At 42.6% G+C, this 23,030-nt stretch overlaps 1 protein-coding gene across 1 annotated transcript in view; it reads right to left on the minus strand.

Annotated features, from left to right (window-relative positions):
• The window catches only part of CTPS2 (CTP synthase 2), a 101,356-nt gene extending 78,931 nt beyond the window's left edge, over positions 1 to 22,425 (minus strand). Inside the window, exons 1-7 of the mRNA XM_028522902.2 lie at positions 22,093 to 22,425; positions 14,910 to 15,114; positions 12,379 to 12,549; positions 10,155 to 10,255; positions 3,441 to 3,557; positions 3,213 to 3,296; positions 2,204 to 2,284 (exon numbers count right to left, since the gene is read on the minus strand). Coding sequence (XP_028378703.1) covers positions 2,204 to 2,284; positions 3,213 to 3,296; positions 3,441 to 3,557; positions 10,155 to 10,255; positions 12,379 to 12,549; positions 14,910 to 15,075 — 720 coding nt within the window. The 5' untranslated portion in view covers positions 15,076 to 15,114; positions 22,093 to 22,425. The remainder of the gene's footprint in view (positions 1 to 2,203; positions 2,285 to 3,212; positions 3,297 to 3,440; positions 3,558 to 10,154; positions 10,256 to 12,378; positions 12,550 to 14,909; positions 15,115 to 22,092) is intronic.
• Positions 22,426 to 23,030: the final 605 nt, after the last annotated feature.

Here is a 23,030-nt window from a genome sequence, read left to right on the forward strand (position 1 = left end):
ACACATTGCCATTTCTATCCCTCTCTTTCTCCCTCCTTTCCCCTTTCTCTGAAAATAAATGAAAATCTTAACAAAAAGAATAATGAGAATAGTGTGCCTCACTTGCGCATTGACCAACACAATTGAAAGTGCCGAGATGCGACTGATAGGAGACTCTGTCTCACAATTACTGTTTAAAACTAAATCCCTGGACAACCACAGCTCCCGCAAATGGAAAGCATGGAGTGTGGAGCTGTTTACGCAGCCTCCATGCCAGAGCAGGATGTTTTTAAAATGTCAGAGGAATGGGCCACATCCACAGAGATGCCTCCGGTTCTCCGTGCTGTCCTCAGCAACCCCAACGGGAAGAGCTCCAAATGCAAATTCACCCGTAACTATGAAGAAGTAGTATCAACTCATATCAGAAAAAAACAGTGGGCTGGAAAATGGCTAATACACTGGCCTGTGGACTGATGGGACAGAGCATTCCTCAGAATCTGTGGTTACAGAGAACACAGACTCAGTGTGGCAGAAAGTGTGGATGAAATCTGTTCTCAGAGCTGAGAACAACAAAGGGGGCTGTGTAATTCGAACAAGCTCAGCAATGGAAAGCAGCCTCACAGGATGATCTGATCACAGATTCCTACCTGGGAAGGTCTTGGTGGGTAATCGCTTCAGGCCCATTACCTTCCCTAGCGAAAGGTGTATCTTTGCCTTAAGCCAGCCCTGTCCATCCTTCTTCTGCATCTACAGTTAAGCCCCTTCGAAATGCCAGAGTAATCCTCTTTTTTGGACTTCTCAGAGGCATCGCCACCCTCGGGCAATCATAAAGCCTTGTTAACTTCCCTGTAATCCAATCCCCACCTTGCTTTCTCCCACCTTCCTGTAATCTTCCTTACATTCCCTCAATTCCGAATATAGAAAAGCAACTGCAAAGCTGTCGTTTTTCCAGAGCCTTTGATATCTTGCTTCTTGGCATTCGTCAGTTTGGCTCAAATAAACTCAGGTTTGGGTGTGTTCTTTCGTCAACAGAACTCTCAGCAACCCAACTCTAGAAGCTGTATTCTACTTCTATTTAGGAAACCAGGTTGTATTTGTTTAGTAGACACGCGAAATACCATTTACCAATAGGAAGAATATAAAAAAAAAAAATGGAACAAAATCAAAATGGCTTGACGACATACAAACTCGAGAGAGACCTTTAAACTGTAATGACAGTTTTCAGAACAGATCAGACTTATGCACTGACCCCGAAGCATCTGGCAGGAGGTTCTTCAGTCAGACTGTCCCCTGAGATACAGAAATCTGATTAGCTGGTTTCTAGGCTTCAGAGAACTCAGAGCTTATCTGAAGAAAACAAAAGGTTTCTGCTAAACCTCGCCCTCTTCTGAGCACTGGTTATATCACTTTCTAAATTATAGCCAACTCTGATCCCTTGTGCCTGAGCTTTACTGCAAACAAGAGACAGAGATAAAAAAAAAAATGACAGAAAAAAGAAAAGCTAACTCTCAGAGACCCAGGTGGAAAGTCTGGCGGGCGGGACAGAGGACTTGAGCCCAAATCGAGTTACAATTTCTGCGCCAGCAAATCGAACTGAGGCTGCTGATGTAATCAGAAGTGGTAGCAGGTACAAAGGAGAAATCGAAGTGAAAGCAGTCTGTGTCCTGGAAAGACAAGATCAAGTGATGATAAGCAGGCTTGGTTCTCTTTCCAGAGGTTTCACTAGGAGTTAAAAAGCCCACCTGGCCCTGGCTTGCTGTGGCTCAGTTGGTTGGAGCGTCCTCCCATAAGCCAAAGCGTCGCAGGTTCGATTCCTGGTTAGGGCACAGGCCTGGGTTGCAGGTTTGGTCCACAGTTGGGGTGCATATGAGTGGCAACTGATCCATATTTGTCTCTCACATCGATATTTCTCCACCCCCCTCACCCTCCCTTCCCCTCTTTCTAAACTCAGTGCAATGTCCTCAGGTGAGAATAAAATATAAAATAAATGAAAAGCCCACCTGGTTTTGTACCTATAACGGAAAGAGTGATTATGCAAAGAAACGTGCACTCTATCTAAGGAATCAGGAGTCTCAAGATTGCTCACTTAAACGCGAGGGAGCCATGGTTGGCTATGAATTTTCATAAATGCTGTGAAAAGTAATATGATAATTTAAGAGGTGTACAACAGTGGCATCGGCAGAAGTGCCTACAAGGCAATAAAACTTAAAAGAGCAGCACTAACCTGTTCAGGGTTCACATGACAAAACATAGAAATCTTTTCCTTCACAGCCATTTCGATGGGCGTTGAACTCCGGCAGACAATCTGTCAAAGTCAGTTACACACAGGTCAGCAAGCAGGAATCGGCTGTCCGCGCCACCATCCGTTTTCAGAAAGATGCGAGATAAACCTCTTTTTGCTACAACAGACTTGACCAAATAAGTGTGTGCTTATTCTGGGCATTCCATTGGCCTTTTAGAAACTGGTCTGAGCACTAAGATAAGCAAGTACAATCACACTCAACACTACTCTACCAGTAACAATTCGAAATGTAAAGGTGCGGCTACAGATAAATGTAAACAATGGATGGTACCGTGTTTCAATAAAACTTTATTCACAATTTTAAAAGCTTAAAAAATGTATTTATAAGCCCTGGTTGGTGTGGTTCAGTGGATTGACTGCTGGCCTGTGAACCAGAGGGTTCCGGGTTTGATTCCCAGTCAGGGCACATGTCTGGGTTGTGGGCCAGGTCCCTACATGGGGGCTGACGAGAGGCAACCATACATTGCTGCTTCTCTCCCTCTCTTTTTCCCTCCCTTCCCTTCTGTCTAAAAATAAAATACATAAAATCTTTAAAAAAATGCATTTACAGGCAACAGGCCTGCTGGCCCCTGATCTAGACTACTGGCAATAACTGGATTACCTGCTGTGCATAACAGCAGTGACAGCCGATCCTAGCAGAGTCACAGCAAAATCTCCAAGGTCCCACCTCATTCTCAAGGACCCAGGGACAATACAAAATGGCAGGACATTACACATGCCCAGCTGTCAGTGTGGCAAATCAAAGGAGGGCCTGGAGAAGAACCAGTGGCCAATTCAGGAATGTGTAAAGTGACACTTGAGGATGAGGGAATACCCTTCTCTGGCTTAATGTCATCAGAACCATTTGAGAGCTAGAAGGGACGTAGATGATGTTATAGATTAAGGAAAGGAGGTCCTATTGCAAGAAACGCACCCATTCTCTTCAACTCACCAGATCAGGAGACAGACCCAACCCTCTCAGCGCACGAACACTGTTTTGCGTGGGTTTGGTTTTTTGTTCTCCGGTAGCACTGGGCTGAAAAGAAATGGGTCACTCTTAGTATGTCGGGCAGTTAGCTCTCCTGGATGGTGAATGGATCCCTAGCTAAAACACAGAATACACAGAATATCATACGAAGACTTACAGAAGTTGCCGACTGTACTTATCTGGAAAGCTCACCTGTGGGACAAGGCTAACATGGATGTTACAGAAATTCTCTCTTTTTGCTTTAAACTGAAATTGTCTGAATGCTTCCACAAACGGCATTCCTTCGATGTCTCCGATGGTGCCACCCAGCTGGGATGCAAAAAAAGACACAAGTGATCTTCCATGTTACACAGACCAATAGAAAAAGTCTTAAAAAGCCAAGCAGAACTTTGATGTTTGCATAAGAACAGATATTTGTAACTATACTAAAGATCATTGAATTGCACCCTTCAAACAGGCAAGATTTGTGATACATAAATTAAATGAAAGAGAAAAGCACTGTACATTTAAAAGGGAGACGAAGCAAAGGGGAGAGAACATGGAGACTAGAAAGGCAAATAATAAGGGCTGGAGTGTAACACAGTCAGGTAAACAGGAAAGAAAGTAAGCAGAGCCTCAAGAAAAAAAGAAGAAAGCAAGGGTGAGGAGGGCTTCCAGGATGATCTGACTGCTGTGTTTATAAGATCACTTTGCTTGTTATGTGGAGATATGGACTAAATTAAGCAAATGACTCATGCTATCATTGATTCACTTGGATTTTACAGACTAGTAAATTCCCATACCCCACCCTCCAAATGGGGGATCATTATAAGGCTCTCAACCTTTCATTTCATTAAGACTGAAAGTGTTGTCCTGGCTGGTATGGCTCAGTGGATTGAGCACCGGCCTGCAAACCAAAGGGTCGCTGGCTCGATTCCCAGTCAGAGTACATGCCTGGGTTGTGGGCCAGGTCCCCAGTAGGGGATACATGAGAGGCAACCACACATTGATGTTTCTCTCCCTCTCTCCCTCCCCTCCCCTCTTTCTAAAAATAAATAAATAAAATCTTGAAAAAAAAAACACTGAAAATGTTAAAAAAATTAAGTGCAGGTTTTTTTTCTTTTTTTAAGATTTTATTTATTTATCTTTAGAGAGGGAAAAGAGGGAGATAGAGAGAGAGAGAGAGAGAAACATCAATGTGCAGTTGCTGGGGGCCATGGCCTGCAACCCAGGCATGTACCCTGGCTGGGAATCAAACCTGCAACACTTTGGTTCGCAGCCCGTGCTCAATCCACTGAGTTACACCAGTCAGGGCTAAGTGCAGGTTTTAAAAAAAGAGAAGGCAAGCCATAAGCAGATAAAAAAATCCAGACTATAAAGGCGTCTGGTTCTAACTTGTGTGAAATAGTGAGCATTCTCTCTCTCCATGAACAAACACACACATGCGCAGAGACACACACTTGCATGCATCTGAACAGTCTCCTTGTAATGGTGGTACTACCAGAATGAAATTCCTACTGTTAAAACATGTTAGCTTGCTGAAACAAGCAGTACCAGAAGTCTCGACAACTATAATCCTTTGATAAATGTTAACCTAATTTACAATGTGCTTCCAATAGTTACTTAAGCATTTTTACTTTAGACCGGGATAAAATTCACCTTCACCCATTCATCCTAACCATATTTAAATACTTAAAGGCTATCACATGGATTTTTAAATGAATCCTCTAGTATTTGAGCACCTACTACATGCTCAGCACTATGAATGAAGTGCTGGAAGAATTTAAGAGAAGGTGCTCCTAAGGAGCTCAGAATTTAGCAAGGGAAATAGAACAGAACTAAAGAATAAGAACCAGGAGTAAGCCCTGGCTGGCGTAGCTCACTGGATTGAGCGCGGGCTGGGAACCAAAGTGTCCCAGGTTCGATTCCCAGCCAGGGTACATGCCTGGGTTGCAGGCCATGACCCCCAGCAACCGCACACTGATGTTTCTCTCTCTCTCTCTCTATCTCCCTCCCTTCCCTCTCTAAAAATAAATAAATAAAATCTTAAAAAAAAAAAAAAAAGAACCAGGAGTAAAACCTAAGCACTAGGCAGAATGATCTGGCTGCTGAGCAGGAAGAGGTCACCATGAGCTCAGCCCCAGAATTCACCATCTTCTCTGGCCTCAGCTACTGGACTAGGTCCACTTGACTAGGTCCAGAACCTACTTCGAGTCCTGATCTCTCTTCCCAGCACCACTGGGCTATGTAGCCAGCTTGTACTTGACATCTCGGATGGATCAATAATCACCCAAACTTACCACCTCCCAAACTGAACTCCTGATCCACCCTCTCTGGGCCTCTTTCTATGGGTGCTTCCTCATCTCAGCAAACAGCATCTCCTCCCACTAACTGGCTCAAGCTAGAAGCCTGGAAATCATCCTCAGGTCCCCGCTCTTCTCACCCAATACAGTGCATTTGGTCGTAACTCCAAAACTCCCGGCACAGCTCTCCACTGCTACCATCCTAGACACTCAAGCCCACGCCATCTTTTGCCAGGATTGCTCCAATGATCTAAACCAGAGAGTGGCAAACCATGGCCTACTGCCTGTCTTTATATATAAGTTGTATTGGCACACAGCTGTGCCCATTCATTTACATATCGCCTATGGATGCATTCGCACCACAATAACAGAGTTGAGAAGTGACAGAGTCTCCCCCACCAGCAAAGCTAAACAATCTAAACTTATTTACTGTTTGGTCCTTTACAGAAAAAGCTGGTCGATCTACAATCCTTTTTTGTTGTTGTTGTTTTAAAAGATTTTATTTATTTATCTTTAGAGAGAGGGGAAGGGGGGAGTAAGAGAGGGAGAAAAATAACAATGTGCAAGAGAAACATCTATCCGTTGCCTCTCGTATACCCCCAATGAGGGACCAAATCAATCAGCCAGGCATGCGCCCTGATGGCGAACTGAACAGGCAACATTTTGGTTTGCAGGACCACACCCAACCCACTGAGCCACACCAGTCAGGGAGATCCCCAATCTTAACGGCCCACAACTTCCATCTCTCCTGTCCTACAGTCAAACCCATTTGTCACACACCAGCAGAGTGACCTTTTAAAAATTCAGAATATGTCTCCCCTTTGCTTGTACCCTTCAGTAACCCACTGCTTCACTAAAAATAAAACTGAAACTCCTTTATCCTGTCAACAAAAGGTCCTATGTGATTTGGCTATTGCACAGGTCTCTAATCTCATCTCATGTCACCACCTCCCTACTCCCCCACCTCCACCTCTTGCTGCCTGCGCTTCAGCCCCGCTGGCCTCTCAGATGGGCTCTCCCTTCCTTCCTGCCCTGCCCATTCTGCATCTCCAGCTAGTGCCCTTTTATCTTCCAGCCCAGGGAGCTGTGTCCTCCTCAGAAAGCCTGACCCCGACCACCTGCCTAAAGCAGCCTCCTTCCCACTGCCCCCTATCACAGCACCCTGTCTGTGCCCTTCCTGGTAACTCAGTACAAGCTACCATTCTTTTATTTGAGTCCTTGTTTCTGGTCTCTCTATCCCATTAGGCTGTAAGCCCCACAGGGGCAGGACCGTGCCTGCCATATCTCCAGCACAAGCCCAACGCCCTACATGCAGCACTGGAGGCTTAGGTTGGTGGTCAGGACAGGACAGAAGTTCTCAAAGTTCAATATAAGCCTTAGGTAACAGAATTCTTGTACCTCTTTCCATAATTACAATGGAATCAAACTAAGAAGTCTCAGGATATCATTGCTATAGATAACAAAGCGTAATTAAAATTCAAGCTTCCTGGGTCTGGGACACACAGAAATATGTGATAATTCTGTAAAAGAATGAGTATTTTAATTACGAAAATCCAAGAAATATCACATGCAATCAGGAAACGGGAGGGGAGGGGAGGGGTGTAAATGCTCACTGACTACAATGCAGCAGAATCTAATGGGAAAAATCGTGGGGGGAAGAGAAGAGATCTGCATTAAACTGAAACTGTGAGGAGACATCTTCGGGTTTTTTACGGGAATGTACTGGGAGTCCACAGGGAATCCGGAAAAGGAAGCAAAGCTCTAAACACTATCCGCTTCTGCCCCCACATGGCCTACAATGGTACTGTATTTTCTCTGCCAGTTTGGAAGGTCCAGTTACTGCTCTGGTTCCCACTATTATCGTGACCAGAAACTTTCAGTATTATTACTAGAATAGTCCTAAGTCAACTATTGCCCTACACCATAGGGAAAATAGCACCCATACCAATATTTGAAAATCTATCCAAAGCTTAAACTGAAGCAGTAGCAAATTTATGACATGTGTCATGTCCATTTTACTTTTAAGGCGTCTTTTGTTCTCAGAAAGAGGAAGAAAGGAAGGAAGGACAGAAGCAAGGAGCCTTTTCTTCCTTTAAGCCAGGCGTAGGTTATTTCTATTTCAGGTTCACGCTTGGACACCCCGTACTAACATGAACAAGGCCTGTCAGCTCCCCTGGTCTGAGAAGTCAAGGTCTCACTGCACAAAAGGCTCCACCACGCACTGAAAACTAAAAATGCTCTTTGGTGGTCCTTTGGAAACTTAAATCATGCACAGACACAAATGTTGGGCACAACTTAAACCTAAAAGCATGTCTGACCTAGTGTCCAATAAGCACCAGGGTTGTATGGAGAAGAAGGGGTTTTTCTAGGGATCAGTTAGCACAATGGATCTGTTTCCATGAAATTAAAACCTGAGTCCTGGCTGGTGTGGCTCAGTGGACTGAGTGCCGGCCTGTAAACCTAAGGGTCATCAGTTTGATTCCCAGTCAGGGCACATGCCTGGGTTGCGAGCCAGGTCCCCAATTAGGGGCACACCAGAGGCAACCACACATGGATGTTTCTCTCCCTCTTTTTCTCCCTCCTTCCCCCTCTCTCTAAATATAAATAAAATCTCGTTTTAAAAGAAGGAAGCAAGTGTAATTATGCAGGTGTGTTTAATTTGTAAAACTTCATCAAGCTATACATCTACATGTGCATTTCTCTGTGTTTATGTTACACTACAATTTTTTAAAACTATAAAGGAAGCATTTCCTCTGTCCTCATAAACTCTGAAGGAAGAAATACCAAGGGAGAAATAATTTTGTAGAGCACACTTACATATTTATATTGTCTATCAGCCATACTATCACAGTAGTACAATACAGTTAATATATGATAGTATGGCACATTATGTTACGTTTATCAGCTCTACTATTAGCAAAATGGATCTTGTACATAGCATATTAGATAACACTGATGATGCTGACAACAGCGACAGCTAACTTACGTTTATTGAGCACTTCCTAAATGCCAGACATTGTCGAATGCTTTCTCTTATTGCATTTAATCATCACAACCCTATTGTTATCTTATTATTATTACAATATTACATATTATCACATTGTTCTAGAAGACTACATTGAAGTTTGGCAAAGTAATTTGCCAAAAGTCACATAGGCCACTTAATAGTAACTAATAATTTTTGAGCACATACTATAGATCTGACACCACTCTAAAGACTAAGTATATTGACTTATTTAGTCCTCAAAACAATGAGTTAAGTAGTATCATTATCCCGATTTAGCAGATGAGTTCATTGAGGCACAGAGAACTTAAGTAAACTTGTCCAAAGTTGCCCAGGTGGTTAGTGACGCAGATGAGCTATGAATGCACGCAGTCTGGCTCCAGACTGGAACAACTGACCTATATACCCCTGAGGAGTGACGGCAGAACATTGAACTTGAGCTGTCTGACTCTAGAAACTATGCTATTCATTATTCTGCTGTCCTGCCTGGCAATCAGACCAACTAACATTTCAATAAGGAGTACCTGGATGTCATATTCTTACTCGGCAAATTGACAGGAGGGAAGCAGTGAATAAGTGGCAAGTTCAAATACAGGGGCAGCAAAAGTAGGTTTACAGTTGTTCATATGGAAAATGATATAATAATTAACAAATAATAATACAAGAATAAACTCAGGTCCTGAATGGTGTGGGTCAGTGGGTTGAGTGCTGGCCTGCAAACTGAAGGGTCGCCGGTTTAATCCCCAGTCAAGGCGCATGCCTGGGTTGCAGGCTGGAGCCCCAGCGGGGGGTGGCGTGTGAGAGACAGCCACACATTGATGTTTCTCTCCCTCTCTCTCTCCTTTCCCCTCTCTCTAAAGATAAATAAATAAAATCTTGAAAAAAAAGAATAAACTCTGTATTTCACGTACTCACAACTATAACCCCGCTTTTGCCCCATCCTGTATTATGTTCTTTCTCTTTTTTTTAAGACGATTCTTTTCTTTTTAAGATTTTATTTATTTTTTATTTTTAGGGAGGGAAGGGAGGAAGATAGAGATAGAGAGAAACATCAATGTGCGGTTGCTGGGGGACCTGGCCTGCAACCCAGGCATGTGCCCTGACTGGGAATTGAACCTGCGATGCTTTGGTTCCCAGCCCACGCTCAATCCACTGAGCTATGCCAGCCAGGGCTATGTTCTTTCTTTAAACAGCTAATACTCACCTCCAAATCACCTCTACCATCAGACTTCCCTAACTCCATCTTTCTCTACTGCCCATGCATTTTGCAAATACTCAAATAGCACTCACTAGAATGCATTCTATTGTGTGAAAACAAGGAGGTCTGCAAGCTCCTCAAGGCCAGAAACTGCCCATCCCAGTCTTGGCACACAGGAAGCCCTAACGTTGACTTTGTGAGCGGCTGATGTCTCCTCATGCGGGTTGCTGCACACCCACCCCAGTAGTACTCACCCTGTTTAATGCCAATCTTGCCCACTGATTTGTGACCACAAAGGCAAGGACCTAGCACAGTGCCTGGCACGCAGGAGACCATATTCACATATTTGTTAAATGAATAAAGGTCAGATGCTTAAAAAACCCAGAAGAATATAAGTTTATAAAGAAAAGTTCCATGCTTACCTCAATAACACATATCTGGGGCTCCTCCTTGTGACCGTCCACAGGCACCATGGCTTGATTCATAACCCACTCCTGCACAGCATCAGTAATGTGAGGGACAACTGTAGAAAGAAGTAATTACCACAAATTATATTCTAGGCAGCAGAAAGAAGGAAAGAGCTCCTACCCTTTGCGACAGCATGGATGGAACTGGAGAGCATTATGCTAAGCGAAATACGCCAGGCGGTAAAAGACAAACACCATATGATCTCACCTTTAACAGGAACCTAATCAACAAAACAAACAAACGAGCAAAATATAACCAAAGACGCTGAAATTGAGAACAGGCTGACAGTGACCAGAGGAGAAAGGGGAGAGAATTTCAGGGGGAAAGGGTGAAGGGTTTGTAGGAACAAGTATAAAGGACACGTGGACAATAATGGAGGAGGGGTAGAAATGGGAGGGAGGGAGGGAGGGCTGGGGGGTTGGGCTAGGGTCGAGGGGAGGCAAAAAGCTGTACTTGAACAATAATTTAAATAAATAAAAAGAAAAAGAAAAAATAAAATAAATAAAAAGAAAAAAGAAAAAGAAAGTATATTTCATGGTCCTGAAAAGGGAATGTATCAGAGTCTTTATATCTCCCAAATAACCTGGCAAATTAGACAAACTACAGTTCTAATGCTATCATCTTCCTTCAGTGAAATTAACACTACAGGCACAGTATAGGTTTAGACATTTAAATGTTACACCTTTTCCCTTGAAACTAACCATCGCCACCAAACAAGAAACAGAAAACAGAAGAACCATCTTTGATGCAACTAGAAAATAACTGTAACGCCAAGAAAAAACTGTGCAAGGAGGACTGCCTAGGCTGCTGAATGCGAGACCCCCCAGGAAAGAAGGATGCAGAGTGGCCTGCAGAGTGGCAGGGCCCTGCAGACCCTCGGCAGCCACTCAAGAGGGTATAGATGAGGTCTGCCTGCTGACAAGGGGCCTGCAACCGCTCAAGTCAGGTAAAGAGGACAAAAAGGGACACCCCTGCAACCGTGTGAGGCCCAGGAGTCCCTTGAGTAGTGAGCAGGCCTGCAGTTGGGGATCTCAAATGGAGAGACACAAAAGTGACATCCACGTAGGTGGCCCAGCCACCTAACCTGATGTGGCTGCGAGAAGTTGGAACCTTGACCTTCAGGAAACTGAAGCAAAGGTGCATCATCACCTGCCGCACCTCATACCTGCAGAGCCCACAAGGGCTCTTTGCTGGGTGTAGTTTTGTAAGAACCCACTGCGCATGCCTGGCTCACCCCTTTCTGGGAGGATGAGGCCCATAGGGTTTTGGCTCCTTGCCAGCAGTCCAGGGATAAGGGTTCAGGACCCAGGCTTGGGGTCTTGCCCTCTCCTCTATCACTGGGACATGAGAGGTATGAGCCAGGACCTCTCCCTCCTGCAGGTTTTCCAAAAACCTCCACTTGGGGGAAAACTGTTAGAAAGCACGCTTGTACTGGAGATCTACGCCACACCGTCCAGTTTTGGCAATAACATAGCTGATCTTTTGATCTCCATCTGTCCTGTTCCTACATCTGTTTCTCAGCTGGCTTCAACCTGAACGTGATTTAAAGGGGATGCTAAATTATCACCTATACCCTACCGTGTAGGAACGTCTGAATACAAAACCCGAGAGGTGCCGGGGGGATCTCTTCTAAGACAAAAGAAAACCATATCATCCAGCGAAAGGGTTGGTGAAAAAAGGTCAGAGCATGCTACCTGCCACTCCAGTTCAATCCCCCACCTAGTCCCTCCCCAACGCTGTCTTCCTTCAAAGGGAAGTAATCCTCATGCATACAAAGATACAAAAAAAAGGAGAAAAAAAGAACATATGAAATAAAAGACAGACAAAAAGCAAACCAAAAAAAAAAAAAAAACCCCGACAACCCTACACCCATTCAGGTAAAGATGCATAAATGGTTCTCTATAGATTTTATAAATAAAAGCTAGAGAGCGAGAGAGAGGTGGACTAAGTGAAACAACGGCATTAGTAAGAAAGAAAAAAAAGACGGATGAAAATAAATCAGGGACACACGGGATGAACTCGAAGCCTTTAACGGAAATGAAAACAAAAAGAACACAGAGGCTTGAAAAGCATTAGAACTTGTAGGCAGTGCAGGGACCCCCTCCCTGTCTCGTCTATCTTGAGCAGGGTGTGAGTGCTAGGCACACAGGGCTCTCTAATGTTTGTGGAGTCTAATACCTTGTACCGTTTTGCCCAGGTAGTCACCACGCCTCTCCTTATTTATTACATGCTGATATATCTTCCCAGTGGTGATGTTGTTGTCCTTATAAAGATTAATATCCAAGAACCTTTCATAATTTCCAAGGTCTAAATCAACTTCTCCACCATCATTTAAGACAAACACTTCACCTAGAATAAAAAGAATGGAAAATTTTCAAATTTGCTTCCAGTACATTATTTTTCAAAGATGAATCCATTGTATTAAAAAGCTGCTAAGAGATTTATTTATAACCTATAGTCTATCATTATTTCATGATTTTGATGAGAGGATCTAACAATTCAAGTATATCCTTGAAAATGCATGAGAAAAATTCTGGTATCCTATTATGGTATCGTTTTTAAATGCTTACTGAAATTCTGTCTTCACAAATTGGCTTTCTAAACTCACCATATACCACATGAGAAAAGGGACTTTAAACCAGCAATTTTAGTCATGGCTGGTGTGTCTCAGTGGACTGAGTGCCTGCCTGTGAACCAAAGGGTCACAGGTTCGATTCCCAGTAAGGGGCACATGCTTGGGTTGCAGGCCAGGTCCCCTGTGGGGCAGGGGGAGGGGGCGTGTCAGAGGAAACCACACATTGATGTTTCTCTCCCTCTCTTTCTCCCTCCCTTTCCCTATATGTAATAAATAAATAAATAAATAAAATCTTTTTAAAAGCTGGCCAAATCCAGAACACTGAAAACTCCAAATGCTGACAGAGATGTAGAACAGTAGGCACTGTCATTTATTGCTGATGGGAATGCAAAATGGTACAGCCACTTTAGAACATAGTGTGGCAGTTTCTTACAAAATTAAACATATGCTTACCATTAAAAAATGAAGAAAGTTGGGTGATAGTTTCAAACAAAAATATAATCTACCATAGACTTGAGTAAGTCATTACACAGACAAAATGAAAATCAAAGAAATCTACGTTAATACACTGAGATACCCTTTTTTGTTCTTTGGTTTACTCTCAGGTTAGTAAATTTTAAAAGGAATGATGTTCAGCAAGGGCATAAAGAATTGTGCCTTTTTCTTATACCCTGTTGATGAGGATGTAAATTAGTGCAGATGCACAAGCCTTAACAGAAAATTCTGAGACAAGATGAAAAGTTGGAATTTGGAATTTTTCTGATTCTAGAAAAGTAATATAGAATGCTTTCCATATATTATAAAATACCCCCAAAGTAACCCATAATTGAACACGTTCCAAGTGGAGTACAGACTAGAAATAGCCACAGCTTTATAAAGATGTTTCAATTTTCAAAACTTTTGGAAAGGGACTATAAGTAGCCACAAACTTAAGAATTTTAAATTTTCAGAACTTTTTGGATTTCAGAGTTGTACATAAGGGATCCTGAATGTAAAAACCTTTGGCAATATGCATTATGTGTCAAAAGCTGGAAAAATATATCTAACCATCAAATAAGAAATTCTGCACATAGGCATTTCTGTTTAAAAATAAACTGATTAAGTTCAAAGATTTCCATCACAGTACTGTTTAATATATCAATATACTGGAAATTATTTCCTATTATTGTTCAGATTCTGTGCAGCTTTTTTTTTAAGATTTTATTTATTTATTTTTAGAGAGGGAAGGGAGGGAGAAAGAGAGAGAGAGAAACATCAATGTGCGGTTGCTGGGGGTCATGGCCTGCAACCCAGGCATGTTCCCTGACTGGGAATCGAACCTGCAACACTTTGGTTCACAGCCCGAGCTCAATCCACTGAGCTACGCCAGCCAGGGCTGTCTGTGCAGCTTTTAAGAGTATAGAATATATAAAAATGTCCACAGTACATTAAGTTTTAGAAATTAGATTTAAAATAATGTGACTGTAATATTCAATTCATTTGAAGTTCAAAAAGAAGCAAAATTAATCTATGGTTTTAGAAGACAGGATAGCAGTTACTCTGGCAGTTTGAGGACAAAGGAAAATCTTGATTATCGATCTGGGGTCTGGTTACACAGTATGTTCATTTCATCAAGCAAAACATTTATGATTTATGTACTTTTCTACATGTATGTAAATTTTTTAAAAAGAAAGCATATAAAGGCTAATGCTTTTTTAAAAAAATAATTACTATATACATTGAAATGTCTACATTAATAATAGTTACTCCAAAAAGTGGAAAATTTTCTTCATGCCATTCTATATTGTCAATATAATTGTCAATATATACTATATTGTCTGAATGTTGCTCTTAACAAGAAAGTGTTAAATCTATTACCTTTATGATAAAATACAACAAAACATAATCCATACTGCAAAAGCTATAGTGAAAATGGTTTCCTCACACAGTTTTCAAAAAAAGGTGGACTGATTTGGAACGGCATCAGCAATCTGAACAATGTTATCAACGACCATGAAAACATTCACATATTCATAACACATGATCCAGCAACTCTACTTTTGGAACGCTCTCCTAAAGAAATTACCCGGCATAAAAAAAAGAAATACAATTTAACCAAGTGCTTTATAAGGGAGGAAATGGTTCTCTTTCATACCGTGCTCATAAGGTGAAAAAGTGCCCGCATCAATGTTGATGTAGGGGTCGATTTTGATGGCCGTAACTCGGAGTCCCCATGATTTTAGAATTGTCCCAATGCTGCTCGCGATGATCCCTTTCCCAATGCTTGAGATGACCCCACCAGTGACCAGGATGTACTTCATTGGCAAAGCAATGGTTGGGTGCCAGCACCCAGATAGACTCTGAAAAAGAAATAAAATTAAGAGTCAGGGAAGAGAAATATTTTCTCAAACCAGTAAAGCAGAGAGTGTGTTGTTGTTAAACAAGAATTTCAAAAGCACGCTGCATTTTTCTATCTAAACTAAATATTGATATTTGAAACTTTTGAAACAAAGTCTTATCTTTTAGATTTTTAATTTTTGTCAATATGCAGAAAGCTGTGGCTATTTTCTGCAAGTAGAGGGACTGGCTCCATTGCCCTGATTTTCCATGTACCCCCAACTTTATCATATGACAAACCTCATTATGAGAAAAATGTCTCTGGAATTCAGAAGCATAGTAAAACTTATAAGCAATCAGACACTGTTGTCATATCTGTACAAGCTGTGCTTGGGCAAGTTACTAATCCATTCTGTGCCTGTTTCTTCATCTGTGAAATGGAGTAAAAATACCAGTCCCTTAAAATACTATTCAGCACTAAAAAGAAATGAGCTGTCAAGCCATGAAAAGACATGGAGGAAATTCAACACATATTACTAAGTAAAAGAAGCCAATCTGAAAAGGCTACACACTGTGGGATTCCAACTATGCGACACTTCAGAAAAGGCAAAACTATGGAGACTGTAAATATATCAGTGGTTTCCAGGGGATGGGGGCAGGGAGAGATGAATACATGGAGCACAGAGGATTTTTAGGGCAGCGAAAATACTCTGTACGATACTACAGTGGTGCATATATGTCATTATACATTGCTCCAAACCCATAGAATGTACAATACCAAGAGCAAACTCTAATGTAACCATGGACTTTGGATGATAAGATTGTGTCAGCGTAGGTTCATTGATTGTAATAAATGCATCACCCTGGTTTGGGATGCTGATAATGGGGAAGGCTGTGCTTGTGGGACACAGTGTCTATGGGAACTCAGGACTTTCTGCTCAGTTTTGCTGCAAAGCTAAAATTGCTCTAAAAAGTAAAGTCTATCTTTTTAGAAAATCAATATTTACATATGCCAACATTGAAAAAAAAATCTCCTAAGTAGTCCTGCGGTTTAACTGAGTGAAGGTACAGGTCAGAGGTCAGCAAACCAGGGCCCACTGGTCACATCTGGCTCTCTGTTTCTGTATGGTCCCCAAGCCAAGAATGTTTTTTACATTTTAAATGATTCAGAAAAGATCAAAAGAGGATTTGATGACACATTACAATTGTATGAAACTCAAATTTTAGTGGCCATAAATCAAGTTTTATTAGCACATAGCCACACCCATCATTTACATATTATCGTATCTGTGTTCACTTTCTACAGCGGCAGAACTGAGTAGCTGTGACAACAGAGACCTCTGGCCCACCACACCTGAAATATTTACTATCTGGCTTTTCACAGAAAATGTTTACCGATGCCTGGTATGGAGGCAGTCAAAATCAATCCCTATACTCCCTATTCAACATAGTACTGGAAGTCCTAGCCACAGCAATCAGACAAGAAGAAGAAATAAAAGGAATTGGAAAGGAGGAAGTAAAACTGTCATTATTTGCTGATGACATGACACTGTACATAGAGAATCCCAAAGATTCCAGCAGGAAACTACTTAAACTGATAAATGAATTCAGCAAAGTACCAGGATACAAAATTAATATCCAGAAATCAGTTGCATTTTCATATGCCAATAGTGAGCTAACAGAAAGGGAAATTAAGGAAACAATCCCATTTATAATTGCTTCAAAAAGAATAAAGTACCATCCTGGCTGTTGTGGCTCAGTGGATTCAGTGTTGGCCTGTAAACCAAAAGGTTGCTAGTTTGATTCCCAGTCAGGGCACATGGCTGGGTTTCAGACCAGGTCCCCAGTAGGGGCCACGCGAGAGGCAACCACACATTGATGTTTCTCTCCTCTCTTTGTCCTTCCCTTCCCCTCTCTCTAAAAATAAATAAATAAAATATTTTTTAAAAAGAATTAAATACCTAGGAATAAACCTAACCAAGGATGTAAAAGACCTGTACTTGGAAAATTATAAGACACTGAAGAAATTGAAGAAGATACAAATATGTGGAAGCATATACCATGTTCATGGATAGGAAGAATTAACATCATTTAAATGTCCATACTACCCATAGCAATCCATAGATTCAACATAATTCCTATCAAGATTCCAATGACATATTTCCCAGAACTAGAACAAATATTTCAAAAATGTATATGGAACCACATAAGGCCCTGCATAGCAACAGCAATCCTGAGAAAGAAGAGCAAAGTTGGAAAAATCATGTTACCTAATATCAAACTATAGTATAAGGTCATAGTAATCAAAACAGCATGGTACTGGCATAAAAACAGGCACATAGATCAATGGAACAGAATAGAGAGCCCAGAAGTAAACCCACACCTTTATGGTCAATTAATATTCAACTGAGGAAGCAAGCACATACACTGGGCTAAAGAGTTTATTCAATAAATGGTGTTGGGAAAATTGGACAGATATGAGCAGAAAAATAAAACTAGACCACCTTCTTATACCACACACAAGAACAAATTCAAAATGGGTCAAAGACTTAAACATTAGACCCAAAATCACAAAACTCCTAGAAGAAAATATAGGCAGCAAAATCTCAGACACTGCTCGTAGCAATTTTTTTTATCAGATATATCTCCCTAGGCAAGGGAAAGAAAATAAATGAATAAATAAATGAGGCTACATTAAAATCAACTCTACATTGACAGATAGTAAGAACTTGAGAAAGTTAGCTATTAACATCACTACTTTTTATATTAACATCATTTTACAAAATTTTACATACAGGCTTCAGATACACCATTTTATAACACTTAGCTTCAGTGTTAATAATAAACGTATCCTCCTTAACTAAGCATGCTGAACACTGAATCTTTTACGTTACCTATCAAGTTTTACCATGCAAAAATATCCAAGCAGGAAAAAAATACTATGGCATAAAAAATTTTATTTGAATTTTCTGTGGCTGTTTTGTTTAAGAGGCAGACAGGGAGCCCCATAGCTACTTGATTTCTTTTACTTTGAGTATCACTGTTTTTCCCTTGAGCCTGTGCCTTTGCCCTTGCCATTTCACCAGCCACGTGAAAGTCTTAACAGCATGATTTTCGTCGTCATGGATGATGGGTAAATGGGCAACTGAGTAAGACCACTAACGCAAAATTACAACTACGAAAAGAGAGAGAGAGAGTAAAAGCTAATATCTATAAATCCCACTTTCTGATGTAACTCACAAACTTTTTAAGTACATGGAAATGAAGTGCAAATGCAATCAGGTAGGAACAATTTCAATTATCCATTTATCTTATTTGTCCATCCTCCTCAAAGGAAAGCCCATCCCGATTTTGTGGTTTCCTCTGCTTATCATTCAAAGCAAACTATCTTAACTTAAAGGTGTTACGTTATGTCACTTCTGAGCTGTGAGTTTAGTTTGAACTAGCTGACCATGGCCAAGACAAGTAAACTGAAGCCATCTACAATATACATATGTCCCATCCCAAATGGCTTCCCTGAGTCCTTTGGGCCTATCAATACACAATACAGTTGATCTCCTTCAATGCCACCTTGTCATCCACTCACCAAGCTAGATTTAGCTTAAAAGATCCTCAATCCAAACCTAGGGCACAGATCCACAATGTTTGTGAAAGTTCATCTCTTCCCACTCCCTCTGGCCCAGGTGGTCACCATAGTGGTCACTTCTTCACAGCCTCCCCTTACCCATCCCACTGGTGATTTCTTCTTTTGTGATAAGTGTCCCTCCTCCGTAGTCAGAGAGCCTGGATTCAAATGCTGGCTCTGTCATTTACTGCTGTGACCCCAGGCAACTTCTTCAACTTTTCTAAACCTTGATTTTCTCTACATATGTAGTGCACAGAGATCATAATAGTACCTGCCTTATAGAGGTATGTGGGCATTTACAAGTGAGTGCCCAAGTTAGCTGTTACCATTTCCCAGAGCCATTTCCTCACTGATTCAATCAGCTCACAAATGTTTACTGAATGTCAGTTATACTGAATGTCTTTATACATGCTTGCTGTGTTCCTAGGTTTGGGGGTGAACAAAAAGTCAAGGTCAAAAAGTCAAGGTCCCTGTCATCTTGGACTTGACTTTTCCTGTGCAATTAAGAAGCAAATAAGTGCTGAGGTAATTGTACCTTATTAGAGCACTGTCACGCTATTAAGATGACTTCCCATTTGTAAAAGTTAGCAAAATCAAAAAATACCCACAAAGTGCCATAGAAAACTGGACTGTATTCATGTGAAGCCACATTACATGGTTGTCAAAAAGTCTAAAAATTTCTAAATAAATAAAAAAGAGCCCAACTGGTATAGCTCAGTGGATTGAGCGTGGGCTGCTAACCAGAGGGTTGCCAGTTCGATTACCAGTCAGGGCACACGCCTGGGTTGCGGGCAAGTCCCCAGTATGGGGAACGAGAGAGGCAACCACTCATTGATAGGTCTTGCCTCCTCTTTCTCCTTCTCTTCCCCTCTCTCTGTAAAAATAAAAAAAAAATCTTAAAAAAAAGAAAAAAATCTAAGAATTTTTCATGTAAGATATGCTTATGTTAACCCTGGCAGGGTAGCTCTATTGTTTAGAGTGTTGGCCAGATACTCCAAGGATGTGGATTTGATCCCCCATCAGGACACTTATAAGAATCAACCAATGATGCATAATAAGTGGAAAAACAAATTGATGTTTCTATCTCTCTCTCTCTCAAGTCAATTTTTAAAAGATATGCTTATGTTAAAACAAAAGAGTTGGCCATAGGCCCTGGCCAGGTAGCTCAGTTGGTTAGAGCATCATCCCAATCCACCAAGATTGTGGGTTCGATCCCAGGTCAGAGCACATACAAGAAACAAAGATGAAGGCACAAATTAGTGGAACAACAAAGCGACATTTCTTTCTTGCTATAATCAATAAATAAAATTAAATTAAAAAAGAAAAGGGTGGAATTTAAAATTGAACATAATATTATCTCACTTATTATTTTTTAAATTAAGACTGGTCAAGCCCTGCCTGGTGTGGCTCAATAGATTGAGTGCCAGCCTGTGAACCAAAGGGTCACTGGTTCAATTCGCAGTCAGGGAACATGCCTGGGTTTCGAGCCAGGTCCCCAGTCGGGGGCACGTGAGAGGCAACCACACATTAATGTTTCTCTCCCTCTTTCTCCCTCCCTCCCCCTCTAAAAATAAATATATAAAATATCTTTTAAAGAAAAAGACTAGTCAAGCCCTGGCTGGCGTAGGTCAGTGGGTTGAGTGCAGGCTGCAAACCAAAGTGTTGCAGGTTCGATTCCCAGTCAGGGTACATGCCTGGGTTGCAGGCCACGGCCCCCAGCAACCGCACATTGATGTTTCTCTCTCTTTCTATCTCTCTCTCTCCCTTCCCTCTCTGAAAATAAATAAATAAAATCTTTAAAAAAAAAGAAAAAGAAAAAGACTAATCAAAAGTACACCAAAATGCTAAATTTTGATATATTGAGGTGGTTGGGGTGTAGGCAATTACAAGTTTTCCATATTTTCAAAAGCACAAAATACCTTTTTGAAGCACATTAAATATTTTACGAAGTCCTTCTTGAAAATGTCACTTAATACCAAAGACACATCTAGTCTTTTTTACCTCTATTAAGGAAACAAGTTCATTTGCAGCAAAGTTTTAAAACGGCAGGAAAAGGCAGGCTCTTCTGGCTACTTCCTTGACTCCAGATGATTTTTTTCCCGTGTGAAGACAAGGTTTCATTTACTCTCAGATGCAGTGAGCAGAACCAATTGTCTGTAAAATGAGAGTGTGCAGGGCTGCCCTGACTGCCGTCCAACAAAAACAACAGACAAGCCACCTATATGGTCTTGACTTCCCTAGTAGCCATATTTAAAAAGAAACAGATGAAGTTAATTTTAAAAATCGTATTTAACCCAATGTATTTAAAATATTTTCATTTTAACACACAATCACTACAAAAATGTATTAGTGAAATAGCCTGCATCGTCTTTTGTTTGTTTGTTTGTTTTAACTGTCCTCCCAGATTAGGTGTGTCTACTCACAGCACATCTCAGCTGGGACTCTCCACATTTCCAGTGCTCAAGAGCCACATGTGGCAAGTGACTGCCACACTGGACAGTTCAGGCCTAAAGCAACTAAAAACATCAGAAGCGCCAAGAGAGAGAGATACCTTGTCAATGACGAACATATAAAACGTGATATTAGAAACAAGAGTACTTACTGAATGATCCCATTTTATGAAGTTCTGGAATAGGCAAAACTAAGCTATGACAGAAATCAAGGGAGTTGGTGGGGGGCGGGGGCGTGTGGATTATCTGGAAGGGACAAGAGGGAACTTTCTGGAGTAATGGAAATGGTCTCTGTCTGTGTCGGGGCAGCGGTTCCATGGGTTAAAATTTGTCAGGCCCCGATCTGCACAAGTAAAAGGGGGGCATTTTATAGCATGTAAATTATACATCAAATTTGTAAAAATTGCTGCAAAAAGAAACCTATTTTGTAGCAGCAGCATACTTAGGCACAGTGTGCCCCAAGGAGCTAGCCGATCTGGGAAAAACGCGAGGGTAGTTGTTCCAGGAGTGCTCGGCCCGAGGAGGGGACAGAAAGGGCATTTCACTCCGCGCGGGGCTTCACTTCCGCCAACGCCATCTCGGGGCTCTCGGGGCTCCCGAGGCCCGGCAGAAACGGGGCGGGAAGAGGCGCACCCCGGAGACCCTACACTACCCACCCCAGATCGCGGCCGCCGCGGGGCCGGATCCGACCGCACTGGGCACCCTCACGGCGGCCCCAGCCCCGCACCCCCCGGGTCTGCGTGCGCTCGGTGCGGGGATGCGCCTGGTCGCCAGCCCCTCTCGGACTGTGCGCCAGCGCCATCGAGGAGAGGACAAAGGCTCCCGGCCTCAGGCGCGCGCCGGGGGTGGCGGCGCGGGTGGGGAGGCTCTGGGGACGCGGGGTGGCCGGGGCCGGAGGCCCCGGGGGTCCGGCGGAGAGGATTTACCTGCTCTGTGGTGGTGGCGCCCGGAGGGTGGCTGTTGGGTACGGCGGGCTCCGCCCCGTGGCCGGCCAGCGCTCACCTGTCGGGCTGGGTAGGGGGCCGCCGCTAGGGGTGTCCCAGAGTCTCCCCCCGGGTCCTCCCACCGCCGTTGCAGGCCTCGGGGTGTGCGGCGTCCCCTTCGCCCACCTTTCCCTCTCCCGCCGCCGCCTGCCCCGCTGACTCACGCTAGTGAGCTTGGGGTTTGCACCCAGGTTTGTGCAATGCAACAAAACCAGCTCCTAAAAAGTGACTCCTCGGGCACAGACAGCTTCCCGTCACTCTCCGCCCTAGAGGCACTTGGCCCCAGGCCTCGCTCGGCTGCAGGACTGCTCCTCCCCTCCTCGGCTCATTTAGCAAAAGCTCTTCGGAGACCCAGGTGAACACCACATTCCCACAGAGCCTGGGCCACTCTGCACGCCGAGCCCCTTGTGGGGGTCCTCCCGTCTTGTTCCCACCCTGTCTCAAGCGTTTGTGCGTCCTTTTGCACTCCAGGAACTGCAGAAGGGAAGCACTGAGGAGAGGACCAAAATAAAACAGGGGTCTTGCCTTTGAGGAACTCACAGTCTGGGGAGAGGGCTACACATCTGTAGGAATCAGTAAGGTTCCTAGAACGATACCCGCGTAGAAAAGAAAATGGGGGGAGGGGAGCGGACAGTTAGGACTTCATGAGTGAGTGTTTTTGTAGGATGGTTGGTCCTGAGAACCGACACAGCAGGTTGTTAAAGCAAAGGGAAGAACATACTGAAAGCACTGAAGGAGAAATAATCTAACTATGGACAACGGAAGGGTTTGGAGTGAAATGCAAGAGTTAGGCAAGTGGTTAAAATCTTGAACAACCAGTGTAAGTCACTAGTGTGCCAAGTTAGGCAAATGTCATTGCACACCTAGTGGGGTTTAGAAAC

This window comes from Phyllostomus discolor, chromosome X (genome assembly GCF_004126475.2).
Source record: "Phyllostomus discolor isolate MPI-MPIP mPhyDis1 chromosome X, mPhyDis1.pri.v3, whole genome shotgun sequence".
Taxonomy (NCBI): Eukaryota; Metazoa; Chordata; class Mammalia; order Chiroptera; family Phyllostomidae; genus Phyllostomus; species Phyllostomus discolor.